General features: G+C 39.3%; 1 protein-coding gene across 1 annotated transcript in view; it reads left to right on the forward strand.

Moving 5' to 3' along the window:
- Positions 1-14,140, forward strand: part of ADAMTSL1 (ADAMTS like 1) — a gene marked incomplete at its 5' end in the record, with an annotated part of 172,714 nt that overhangs the window by 116,244 nt on the left and 42,330 nt on the right. The window contains 2 exons of the mRNA XM_084225837.1: positions 7,857-8,067; positions 13,609-13,788. Coding sequence (XP_084081963.1) covers positions 7,857-8,067; positions 13,609-13,788 — 391 coding nt within the window. The remainder of the gene's footprint in view (positions 1-7,856; positions 8,068-13,608; positions 13,789-14,140) is intronic.

The raw sequence follows: 14,140 nt of genomic DNA on the forward strand, positions 1-14,140 counted from the left end.
TCTCACACTGAATCCAACCAACTATAGAGAAGGAATTAACTCTACCTGAGCAGAAACCAGGAAATTTTTCCTTTGCTTTCTTGTGAAAGAATCATGTAGACTGATCTAAATTAGTGGTCCTAAATCATAGATCATAAATTAGTGGTTCTTGTGTTTCTGCATTGCTTGCATGTAGGTTTAGGGCAATGTACATTAGCCCAAACTCACCCTGGTGTAGTTCCCAGTGTGTTTCCTCCATGGATTCCTCATTCAGCTTCTGCCACCTCCTGTTACAAGTTCCACTTGTGCAATCTGTGTTCTATTCCTCAAACCTCCCAATATTATTTCTTAACCAGGTTTCCCCCTTTACAATGATTTACTCTTTTCCTTACCTGTTAACTGTTTCATTCTTGAAAGAGCTACCAAGCATCTATTTTCATTTCTATCTCACGTAATAAACTAAACAACACCCTTGTAACAAGTCGCTGCTTTAAGCAAAAGCCAAATCTAAACTGGTATTCATTCACCTTTTAAACCTAACCTGGTCTGTGTGGTTATATTAAAGACTGCCATTGCTATCAATTATCTCAGTGCTGAAGTAACCAACCAGAATAAAAGTCTTATGTGAGGCGCTTTTCAGTACACCATATGTCTGCTAATTCCTCAAACAAGCTCCCTGCCAAACCAGTTCACTTACCTGAAACTGCCTTTTCATGTTCCTGTGTGGTTCATGAAATCTGTATCTGCAAAAGTCCCCAAAAAGACCCGCTACACAACCTCCCACTGTTCAAAACGTTGACAGCAGAACACAAACTCTCTTTTCTGTCCTCCCTGAATAGCTGATGTTCTGTACCTTGGACTCAAGGGACAGCAAGACTTTTTAAAGTGCAGAACCTTATAAATATTGCTTGAAGCATGTCATAAGGTTACCCTAGCAATCAGAATTGTCAGCTACAGAGTTGCTTTTACCGTCTGTACTTGGTGGCTTTTGAGTTCCTTCCCTGTGTTCCTCTGTTTGGCTCTGTTATGTAAATACTGGCCCCCTGCCACAATCAGCTATAATGAGCTGCAATGTTAATTGATATGGTAAGTTTACAGAGTGCAGGCCACTTCTGTCACCTACCAGAGCACTTTCCTTGAGCCTTTGATCTGCTTATTTGTGTTGTCTGCATATCGTTAATGGACTTCCTTCACTTCGAGGAAGACACTTTCTGAAGAAACACCTCGTTCTCCCTTGAGCACAACAGTCTCCTGAAACCTTTCCTGCCTGTTCAGTTTCCTTGTCACAGTAGAGACACTGTGCAATGGATATGGTCTGTACAATGGATTTTGTGAGGCTGGCACTGACAACTTTAAGTATGAATTATTTTTTCTGCTTTTTCTGGCAATCATTTAAAAGTACTTTCATTGTATTTTCATTTTTTATATTTTAATGAGCATTGTTTTTTTCAGAGCTTAGTTAAATCTCACTTTTCTTCTGAAGTATGTGTGTATTGTATGTGTATTTGTAATGTTTGATCTACTACAAATTGAACCACAGCAGTAGGGAAATCCCTTCCTAGAGAAATCAGATCTGTGTTTGAACACCAGGGTTGAGGTCTGTGCTCTCATGCTTCATTTCAAAGGAGCAGTCAGATTTTACTGTCAGTGATTTAACATCTGGATGAAAAATAACTTGTAGTTAAAGTCTTGTGTTTTGTGCCACCTTCTTTGAGACTTCTTTGATTATAAAGTCAAGAACTGACTTGGGAGTTCTTATCTCAGTCCTGTAGCTTCACTGGAAGAAACTATGCCGCCCAAATGGAATGGATAGTATATTTTCCTGCTCTTCAGAGCTTAAGACCACATTCTGACATGGTATTTAAGATGTGATACTGAGCATATTTACTCAATCAAAGATATATCTGTTAAATGAGCCTTAAGAAAGTCTTTCACACCTGAAGCAGGAAACTTTGCTACAAACACTGTCCTGCGTTCATTAGGGAAAAGGAAGGGAGGGAGATTTGGGCTACGAGCAGACCTGTCTGTCTTCATGGCCAAAGGGAGAATGCACAGGTTGACAGAGTACTGGAAGAAGCCAGTATTGATATAATATGTGATTTACTCAGCCTGTTGTATGCACATATACACAGCTGCCTCACAGCCCTTGTGCACTGAGGAATGTCTTTATGCAGGCAGGTGACAGATGTTAAGTCAGATGCTTCCAGGCAAACCTTGCTCTGCACTGATGAATGTTTATTTTAGAAATAAGAAGAGCTCTTTTGTATAATTTTCATATGGTTTAACCACATAAAAATGGCAATAATTTCATTTTTTTAACTAGTTTGGGAGGTCTTTGTCTAGAAAAGTGTTTACCTTTCCTTTGCAATGTTCAATTGTTTTGGCACTGGTAGAAGGGACTCTGTCAGCGTTAAACCACATCCCTAGATAATTTTCTTATAACATCTAACACCTTAGAATGATTTGGGGTTTACCATATATTTTGTGCATATGGGAACTAATCCAAAGTTGTCACCCACATAGAGCTTTGGATCAAGACTACAAGTTCTACCTACATCATTTACTTTTTCCAGACTGATTATGGGCATTGAGAGAGTGTTTTGTTCTGAAGGCTTGTAGCCCTACTGGGGCAACAACTAATTCTAGCATCTTGTCCTGCCATGAGTAGCTGCTTACTAGCCAGTGCCACTTTCTGATCTCTCTAGCTAGCAGAAGTATTGTCCATCTCCAGTTCTTGTGGCAGTGAGAAGGACATTTCAAAACTGAGGCAACGGTGCACTATTGTCCCTGTTCATGATGCAATAGCGCCTTGAGGCTCCCGTCAAGCTGAGACTCCCATTGTGCTAGTTGGCAGAGAAAGAATGACATAACATCTCTGCTGTAAGGTTACTGCCTAAGCAGGCAGCATGGACAAGGCACGGTGGGGGAAAGCTGGGGAGGGGGGGTAAACCCACACAAAAGTATTGTTGTGATTTTGTGAATATGAAGTTGAGACACAGGTGGGAGAATGGTACGATCCAGCCCAGTACAATTCCCTTTGGACTTAGAGGGAATATAACCATACTCACAGGGTAGCCCATGTTTCAGCAGCTCTGGTGTCACTCATCTCTGGAGTTCGGCAAAGAACCAGGAACAAGATCCTGTTCTCTTGATCCTCCAGTTCTTCACCTGAACTGCTGCAGTACAATATGATATTGATACCTTTTTTTTTTCCTATTGAAAGAAAGAAGGAAAGTTCCTTTCTAATTAAAAATTAAATGTTTAGACCTTTACAAGTGTGCATGTTCATGTCACATGATGGAATTTTTAAAATAGTCTTAAGCTGATAACAAATGCCCAAGTTTAATTCAAAGACCACAGGAAAGATTTTGTTAACTATGTCAAGATCATTTCCCTACTGCAAATGGCATAGTTAAACTGTTTTTTGAGAGAATCTCTAACATTTTTACATTTACATTCATAGTACAGAATAATCGTTCTGCTTTGGTAACCACAGATTATTGAGCCTTCTTTGGCCATTGGAGCTTCAAAGTTGTTCTCTTTCTTTTATTCAGGGGAGCTGTGAATATTTACATTTTAAAATGCACTGACCATGATAATTGCAGGAACTCTTTGTTGACGTGGAATTAAGCATATGTATAAGCATTCCTTAGATAACCCTAATTTACTTAATGAGAATGTTCCAGAAAATAGCATTTTATTATTGGTCCTTTAGTAATTAGACTTATAATTCATAAAAGTGATGGTAGATCAGATTGTTAGTCCAATTCATAATATATATTGGCGGATAAATTTCCCAGCTGGTGTTTTTCTGTTCATAAGATCTGTCCATTACTAATTCAATTGTTAGTTTCTAGTTCCTGGAAATGCAAGAAATGCTGTGTTTTGATTCACTGGGGTTTTCATTAAATTTTGTCTAATTTTTAGACTACACCCTTCCCTTATCATTGTGTATAAGAGAAACTAAAGGAAAACCATTGCTTTGAGCAGTCACATCTGGTACTTCTGAAACTACTTCAGAAACTACTGAGTCTGCCTATCTTCACCTGCATTGTATGTCCAATATAGTTGACCAACTCTAAAAAAACTACTAAGATATCCTTATGGAAGAAGAAAATAATTCATTTGGAAAGTTAAAGGTTTCTGTGATCAGTTTTGGTTTTGAAATTTTGATGATACTTGAAAGAAGCTGTATTTTAAGACCATCCTCTGCTCCCTAAATATTTCCAGTAGAAACCTGTTTTCTTCCATGTTCATTTGGAAATGCTCACATACGTGTGATACATGTGATACATGTATCAGGGATACATATATCACTGACGTATATTCATTTCAACACATCCAGCCCTATGAATTGCCTCTTTCCTCTTACATTCCTCTTTGCTAGCCATCTCTAAATGTCTCAGTGGTTTTGAATTTATATAGTATTTGTTCAATCAGTTCAAATATTCAATGTCTTTTATGTAAATCAATAGTTATGTGTCTATATCCTGAAGAGGATGAAAACGTTTGGAAATCTGTTTCATATTAAATACAGTTGTTGAAATATTTTTAAACTCTAGTTTGGGCTTACATACATAAACACTACTTAGACATTTAGGAGGTGGAGATGGACAACTGATGAACTGATAGACCTAGAGCTAGGACAAGCCAGGGGTTTAGTAGCACAAATGCACCAAAGTCCTCCTGTATGATAAGTTCTAAAAATTCCTCTGTTATTCCTCTGTTACCACATGTTAGTACAGCTTTGGGCAGTAGTGAAAGAAAAAGGAGAAAGGATAAAATGTATGTTTTGGACCAAAACTATGCACTTCTTTCACCAGTTTCTGAAAAGTAGTATGGGAAGTACCAAACAGACGACTTTCAGCTGTTCTATAAACCAGCAAGTATGAAGATTGTTCCTAAAGCCTGTACCTTAACAGCAGCCACAGTCAGCTTACAAAGATACCAGTTCCACTTGTGCAAGGTTCCTTCAGCTTGATTCTGTAGCTACTCTTTTCAGCCTTTAGAGTGCAAGATTCTTTCCTACTTGAATTTTAATTCTGGTATTGACAGATGCACAATACATTCTCTTTTGTATGCTCTGTGCATTGGAAGAGTCAGTATGGCAAAAACACCCAGAAGAAAAAACAGAGGAATTCACAGCTAAGTACCACATGAACTAGGACAGGACCTATTTCAGTTAGTGTAATGTAGTACTCTACAGTAGGGGCAAAACAGCATTACTACAGAAAAACAGCATTATGTATATATTTTTAAGATTACTATCTCCAACAGGATAAGTAGTCTAGAAACTAACTGGTAAATTTAGTAGGATAATATTAATTCAAAGTGTTGCAAGCAGCTTTAGCTGTTATAAAATAATTCTACAGCCCAGTAATTCTATAAGGTTATCACTGGTTTTCTCTGTGCTTCTTAGGATGTTGAAATTCATGTATGTCATTTATGGGTTCAGTTATTTGCACATCCATACTCCACTTTACACATCTGCTTTACTCTACATTCTTTACTTTCCATCTGTGAAAGCCCATAAAAGTCACTTGGGACTATGAAAGTACAAGGGTAAGAAGTATTTGACCTCACAGTTCGTGAGCTCCTCAAAGGAAACTCCTCTTTGCAGCTGGAAAGAATTGTGAAAAAAAACAATGTTAGTTATGGGAAGGGTAACAGATGCAACCTGCAACACTCAGAAATTTCAAACACTGGAAAAACAAATCCTTTCTCTTTATGGAAACACAGCATTTCTTTCTGGAAGAAGAAACAGACCTCCTCTTCTGAAGAAGCCAAGATGTCCAAAGGGTTTATGTGGCTTGTTAGCCACTGAGATGTGAATTGCCAACAGAAACATTTTGCACTTACACCAATAACAAACAAAATGTTGCTGGAGGCAACAGCTACTGCCAGCATTTGAAAAAAAGAGAAATTCTGGCAATTAACCATGTATCAAAATAGATTCTGAAGTAAGAAAATGCCTTCTTTTCACCACCTACTCAAACATCTTATTTTAGATTTCACCAAAACTGAAGGGGAGATGATATTTCCATTAATTCTGACAATTTCATGGGAAAATCTGTGAAGACCTCTCCCCCCAGATCATTCATATGGAGAACATACTCCAGCTTAGCTTAACTGGCTGCCATATGTTACTCCTTTTCCACTGATAATAGCTCCCAGTACATATGTACAGATTAGTGTCCTTCAGTGTATTATGGCCTGGAAAATGACCACGGGAACTTCAGTATGCAAAATGCATTTATTATTAGAAAGGGTTAAACAAATTGTTGTCATTGCTACTAACAGAACCAAGAATATTGTCTAAAAGCAAACTACAGCATCATTAGTGCTTACAGTGAGGCTCAGGATGGATCCTTTTATAAAATCAGAGAATGTCACCAGCAGATGGAGCACAGTAGGGGAGCAATGTGCCTTTGGTCCATCAGAATATCATCTAGGGAGGAAAAATATTTCTTACCTGCTAGCTGTTTAAATATGTTGAGGGTGTTACTTGAAAGGCAGGAAACATGCTCAAAAAATAAACTTATAAAATGAGAAGAGGTTAGAATTGTTCAGTGACTGTAGGATAGCACTATCTTCAATGATTATTTGAGTATTGTGTTTGCTAACGCAGTATGTTTTACATGCACCGAGCTATTTCCATTGACTGCAGATCTCAGAGCATCAGAGTGGGTTTTTTTCTGCTTCTTCCACAAAATCTGCTTCATTCTGCTAACATGCTTCATAACTTTTCTTCATTATCTGCCTCCATCCTGTTTGGAGCCTAAGGGTATCTTCCTCCATAATCACTCTCTTTAAGCTTCTGCCTGGACTTGCCTTCTTCAAAGATAGGCTCTCTGAGCCTTCCTTTTCCTGAATTTTTAATTTATTCTCTCAGCAATCAGTTTCAAGTATGTCATGCTGGAAATAAAGCTCTACTCTTCAGATTTAGAAAACACAGCACTATTTGGCTTTCATGCTTTCATTTTGGATGTGGGAGTATGTGCAGGTCAACACTGAGTTTTGCCTGAATTTGCTGGGGATGCTATTTTCTTGTATTTTCCTTCAGAATATAGGACTGATTTTTTGTGTATACATTTCTACATATCTCTGAAGAGCTTTCTAGCTGAGACATGAGTGGAAGGCCTAGTGTTTTAAGGAATTTTCTGTGTTTAGCTGACACAATTAGGGGTTGTACAGTTCAAATAGCAGAAATCTGGTTTTAAGGTGATGAACACTGAAATACAGTTATCAACAATCCTGTTGATGCAGGATTTACATAGCTAGTTCAGAGAAGATTTACTTCAGTGACAGGTGTTCATCCAGGGGTTAAAGATGATCCCCTGCTTTTCCGTTCATTTCCCTTGCAATTCCCATGATCCCATGCAATTCCCATTGCATCTCTCAAAGCTTTAGTACCTCCTATCTCAACAGCATAGAAAAGTCAGTCAGGAATACCAAAGAAACTAGTGCTCAGCATTTCAGTTCTACATTCTTTTAATTAAACTTCTGTTAATATCTTCCTTCATTTTTTGTTTAATATAGGGGAAGAAAACCAGTTAATTAAATCCACTCTGCTTTGAAATACATTGTCTATGTTCCTATAGACAAAGAAAAAAAAAAAAATCCTACTGTAGGCCACAAAACATTTCCTGGGATATTGCAGGCATCCCAGAGACCTGCAGTCCAAGAACTTCTGACAAGAGATGAAAATGCAGAACTGCAAATATTCATCTTAGCCTCATTCTCCAGCTACCAAAGTGACATTGATTGGAGAAGGAAAATTCCCTTTCATTACTGTTTCTTCATCTGTCATTAAAATAAGAGAAAAATTAAGGTTAATTTTTCTGTGCTTAAGATTTTCTCTGCTGACCCCTTCACAGATGGGAGATTGGGAATTGGAGCACTTGCAGTCTTACCTGTGGGGTTGGTTTGCAGACACGAGATGTCTTCTGTTCTCATCTACTATCAAGAGAGACCAACGAGACTGTGATTTTGGCAGATGAACTGTGCTCTAAACCCAAGCCATCCCTCGTGCAAGCCTGTAATCGCTTTGACTGCCCTCCCTCCTGGTATCCTACAGAATGGCAAGAGGTAAGAATTTATGTGTAACCTCATTTTATGACTGCCTGAAGTCCTCATTGCACACATTTCAGTGGTCAGAGGGCTGGAGCACCTCTGCTGTGAAGACAGGCGGGTCAGCTGCAGTAAAGAGGGCTCCAGGGAGAGCACAGAGCAGCCTTACCGTTCATCAAGTGTACCCACAAGAAAGCTGAAGAGGGACTTCTGACAAGGGCATGTAGCAATGGGGCAAAGAGCAACAGGTTTAAACTGAAAGAGGGTAGATTTAGCTTAGGTATTAGGAGAAAATGTTTTAGTGTGAGGGTCGTGAGGCACTGAAGCAGGTTGCTCAGGGGAGATGGTGGATGCCCCATTCCTGAAAGTGTTCGAGGCCAGGCTGGATGTAGCTTTGAGCAACCTGGTCTAATGGAAGCTATCTCTGCCTAGTGGAGGGCAGAGGGGGGATGGGGTGGGGTGGAACTAGAAGAACTTTTAGGTTCTTTCCAACACAAACTGTGCTATGATTCTATGGTTTTACTTTAGCCCATCAACAGGAATCATTCATCATTCTGACAAGCCATTAAAAAACTGCAAAGTGTGCATTTTTTGCTCTTAGAAAATGCATCTATGTTTCCAGAAGTAAATAATGACTGTAGATATTTCTAATGCAGAGTTATTGGAAAATCTTAACAGATGGCTATAGATTTCAAACAAAAATATCTGGAATATATTGGTCAGCTGCAGGGACTGGACTTGGGTGAGCTATGTGTAGGTTTCTAGGAATACTAAACTAGAAGGATTAAGGATAAAAGAGCCTTTAAAGCATTTTGAGTACTTCCTATGTTCTCAAATAACAATTTAGTTTACTACAAGATACATTCCTCATGCTTCAGATTAAGAAATGTATGTTAAACACTTCCCTTCGGGAGATGCATGGTTTATTACACTAATTATAACAATTCCTTGTCTACACAATGGGTCTGTCCAAGGCTTTCCATTTTTAGAAAGCACCCTGAAATTACTAATTTGCTGAAATCTGGTTGCAAATACTTGTGCAATTCAAAAGACTTAAAGATGCTTCTTTAAATGGTCGTAACACTACAGTTCTAGTAATACCACTGCAGGAAGAAAGGATCTTGCACTGTTATCAAGAATAAAGGAAAAATTTGCTGTGTGGTGTAGGTGTAAGCAAAACACCTGTTTAAAATCTTCATTTTTGGTGTGTAAAAGTCTTCATTCTATCCCATGTTTAAACTATTAGCATTTTGCATAGTTCTTATATATGCCTACTGAGCGTCCGCATATAAAATCTGGTCTTCACTTAACAGCCAGGGAGATATTAATGTACTCACCTGATGATCTTAGTTAGTCCATGAAGCTGGGAGAGCTTTGGGTTTGGGCAACCAATCCAGCAAAAACTATTTGTTCTGGTCTGATGGTCTGTCAAAGCTAGGTAATGAGCCTATGGCTTTAGTTCTCTGTTTAAAACAATTCAGTGATATTTCATGCTTTAATTTGTCTACTGATACTCACACACGTGTATGCACTTTGCTGTACTTTCAAAAATTTCTGAACTACAGGTGTAATAAATGCAAATAGCAAATAGTATTCCACTAGTTCATAACATAATAACAGAAGTCAAGCATTTTAAAGTTAGGATATGCTAGAAGGAGCACCTATGCTTGTCAAAGTCCTATAACTGGCCACAGTCCTTAGAGATAACAATTTTCTGTAAGTATATGTGAACAATCAGAAGAGATACATGTAATAGTATGTGAAAAAAATTTATTTTCTGCTAACAGTGACAATTAGCTATAGGCCACACTAGAACAATACCAAATTGTTTCTGCTAGAGCTATCTCCCAACAGATTATAACATCTTCCTCAGCAGCTTAAACATTCATACTTTCATCTGTCTAAAGTAACTTTTCCAGCTGCTCAAGAGCTCTCAAGTGCTGTCTCTTTGAAAGGTTTAGGAGACTTTAGTGATGAGGAAGCTAGACTAAGTATAAAAGCTTTAACAACTACGTTAATAAGAAATTAAAACAAACTGATCACAGATTTACACTTGTGGTAGCTGGTATCTTCTCTGGGTGAGAGAGAACCTGTGCTGTGATTCATTGCTATAATTCAATATAGTTGAACTACATTGAACTATAGCAATGCCTTACTTCCACAGACTTTTCAGGCTGAATATTTACTGTACTTACCTTTAACTGGAGGAAAACAACACAAAAAATGTGCTTCTCTACCTGCTGTCTTCTGCTTCTGTTCAGATGAGTACTGTGCCAAAAAAAACCCTCTAATCCATCAAAATCAATTTCCATTCTCCCATTTCTTAAGGATGTCTGTGTTCCTTCTTTGCAATACCATCATCTTTACAGATATTTCCACCCTGCAGGAAAGCCAGACCTTGCAGCTCAGTCTCATGCAGGTTTCCCATCTGAAAACCTTGTGGCTTGTGCATTACACTTAGGGATTTTTACAGCTGTTGGCTTCTGAGATATGGAAAGAAAACATTTGGAAAAGATGTGAGTGGCTGAGACAACTTCTGGAGGTGACCCCCAGTCATGAAGCAAAACTGCTGTAGATTGCTCCAGCAGAAGAAAACCTGCAGAAGGATTTCCTTCCTTGCAACACCTCCCAGCTCCCCAGGCTCCTCAGAGAATTCCCCCCCCACAGGGAGATGAAGGGCCCTTCAGGAAGGTGCCTCCCTCACCATAGGGAACATACTTTAAACTTCACCAACATGAAAGCATAAAATCTGTTCTCCACACAGCCTGATTTCAATATACTTCTTTGGCCTCATCAGTGGAGTTTGTGGTGCTTTTCAGAACAATCTCTCACACTGGTTTAATGCAAACACACACACACACACACACACAAAAAAAACCTCCAGAAGATTTAAACTCTAATTACCAGAGTTTTCTTTTCTAAGCCTTGTTTGTCTGTAAGGAAGGATTGTCTGAATTAAATGTCGTTCGAAGCCCCAGTATTTCTGGTAGATAAACACACAATAATTATCAGTGTTGTAACAGTAAAGACAATTTTTGAAACACCTTTTTACGTATTAGGGACTATTTATTTTTAAATATTTCTGTGTCTTAACTAAATGCATTAGAATCTTTACCATTTTCAATGGTGCTCTTCAGGAGCAGAGTTTAAGTTTTTATTTTAGAAGGTCCTATAAATATCTGTTCTGCATGCCTGAAATGGAAGACGTCCATTAGTAAATCTTCATCCACCTTTGTTTTATTACTGAATAAGTGCTATAGTCTCAGTTCCAACATTCTTTATTTGCTTGAGCGCTGTCTTTTCTTCAAAGATAACTAAAACAATGACTTTAAAACAAAGTCAGCATGGGAAAATCGGTAGTATTTTCTTATATTTTCCTTTCTATTTCTAATCTATACCATAAAATGTCTCTTCTAAATCTTCAAGTGTCAGGCCTTAAAAGAAACTAAGAGACCTTATGAGAAAAAAGTGTTTACTCCTTTTGCAGGTGCTTCATCTTACTGTGGAATCTTAGCAGAGAATTAATTTTTGACAGTAAGGGAAAACCTGTAATATTGTGGTATACCTTGAATAGAGAGCAGTGTAAAATTAAACCACATTGGAGACCATGGAAAGGGACCTGGGGGTCCTGGTCAGTGAGAAGCTGAACATGGGTCAGCAGTGCCCTGGCAGCCAGGAGGGCCAGTCCTGTCCTGGGGGACACCAGGCACAGCATGGCCAGCAGGCAAGGGAGGGGATTGTCCTGCTCTGCCCTGAGCTGGGACGGCCTCACCTCCAGGGCTGGGGCTGGGTTGGGTACCACAGTATGAGAGAGACATTAAATTATTGGAGAGAGTCCAAAGGAAGGGCAATGAGGATGGTGAAGGGCCTTGAGGGAAGCTGTGTGAGGAGCAGCTGAGGTCACTTGGTCTGTTCAGCCAGGAGGAGGCTGAGGACAGACCTCATTGCAGTCACAACTGTCTGGTGAGGGAGGAAGGAGGGGCAGGCACTGATCTCTTCTCTGTGGTGACAGGGACAGGACCCAAGGGAATGGCATGAAGCTGTGTCAGGGGAGGTACAGGCTGGATATCAGGAAAAGGTTCTCCCCCAGAGGGTGGGTGGGCACTGGGACAGCTCCCCAGGGCAGTGGTCACAGCGCCAGCCTGAGAGAGCTCAAGAACTGTTTGGACAGTGCTCTCAGGCACATGGTGTGACTCATGGGGCTGTCCTGTGCAGGGACAACACTATGTATGTGAATAAAGTCCAAGAAGCAAGAAAAGTTACATTTTGTCTTATCTCTGGTAGAGTTGGAAGTGCAAAGAGACTTCCTGAGATTTACTGACTGACAGCAGAAACATACCGCCTCATATCCGTCGTGACTAACCCATTTGGTATCTTGTATATGACAGAAGTCCTTGGGCAATATTGGAATAATACTTTTAATCGTATTTTTTTTCCTCCTCAGGAATGAATATTCCTCAAATGAGAGGCTGATAGACATTTTCTTCTGTTGAAAACTAATGTTTTTCTTGCTTAATTTTCTGGAAGCCTTTGAGCTGTGTACCATTCAAAATAAGTACAGCAAAAGCTAATTTTACACATAAAAAGAAACCAAATATAAAGATGTCTTTCTGCACTTCCTTTCTGTCTTTCAAAGAAATTATCCTAAATATTCAGGCTAGCGTTAAAGTTTATGCAGCTCTTTATCTCAGAGAGAAGGGCCTTTCATGACTGCAAGATTTTTTAAAACACTCCCTTTTTAACTGCTTAAGTATGCTTTTTAATACTTTTCCATATTGTCTGTTTCTCTTGAAAAATTGCAATGTCACAAGCTATAAGCAACTCCTGGTCATGTCAATGTAATGCAAGCTCCCCTTTTCCTTTGCTAGAACTAGAAAGGAGAAAAAGAGTTGAGCTGGCTGAACTGAGCAGAACTGGGAGCCTCTTAACAGCCTCAGGAAAAGGATCCTCAGGAAAAAGGGCTGAGCAACTTAAATTTACAAAAAATATTCAGGAAAACTACAATATTTGGTTACTCAAAATTTCCTGCCTTGCTTAAGTAGAAAACTGGATGCAGAGAGGGATAGTTACATTAAAGACAAAGGGAATGTGTGTTCTCTGGTTATTAATAATCTCAATTTACTTATCTACTGCTGGACAAGACTTCTCCACTCTTTCTGCCATGGTTAGCGTCAGAGCTCAGACACAGATGTTACTATTTAGATTCTCCATATCAAATGAAATTGTCTCATTTTCCAGGAGAAGAGGACAAATTTCCCACCTCCATACTGCAATGCTGACTCACTGACTGTTTCCATGTCTTTTGAAAGAATACCTTAAAACAGAACACTTCAGAAATACTTAAACAGTTTCTCTAAATATTAGCAAACTACGCTGCTTCCCTTTTCCAAAATATTTTTTATATTTTTAAAAGCAGTCTACTTCGAGGTCTCTGAAAGTTTTATGTTTTGTTTTTGGCCAAGACCAAGTGTTGATTTCTACCCTGATTCACAAGTCATTTTTGCACCAAGAGGGGTGGTGAGGGCATGGTGTGAGGTGGCTGTCTCTCTTTTCTCACAGTGTTCACAGACCTGTGGTGGGGGTGTCCAGAAGCGAGATACACTTTGTAAGCAGCGCCTGGCAGATGGAAGCTTGTTAGAGCTGCCAGAAACCTTCTGCCCCATGCCAAGGACCATTACACAACAAGCCTGCAAAAATGAGGATTGTCCCAACGAGTGGCTTCTCTCTGACTGGACACAGGTACGCTATTTGTTTGCATGAGTATTGTACAGATCTTGGAGATGAAGTTCCTAAGCCAGTTGGGATAGAGGACCAAGTAAGGTCAGACTCCACCAAGCGTGATGTGCCCAGTTTTGTCCTGTAATCTGTCCTCATCATCCTGGTTAGGGATGTTATCATTAGCTCCATGTTCCTCTGTGGTTTCTGCCTACACAGATGTGCTTTAGCAATCTAACCAAACCTTTAAGACTCTTCTGATGTAAACACAAGTCATGCTCCAAACAATAAATCCCTGCCCCTGTCCCTGCCTATGCTTATTATTTCATCCAAGGCCATTGATGAAGAGTAATTTTTATTACTCTAGGCTACATGC

This window comes from Fringilla coelebs, assembly GCF_963513975.1.
Source record: "Fringilla coelebs genome assembly, chromosome: Z".
Lineage (NCBI taxonomy): Eukaryota > Metazoa > Chordata > Aves > Passeriformes > Fringillidae > Fringilla > Fringilla coelebs.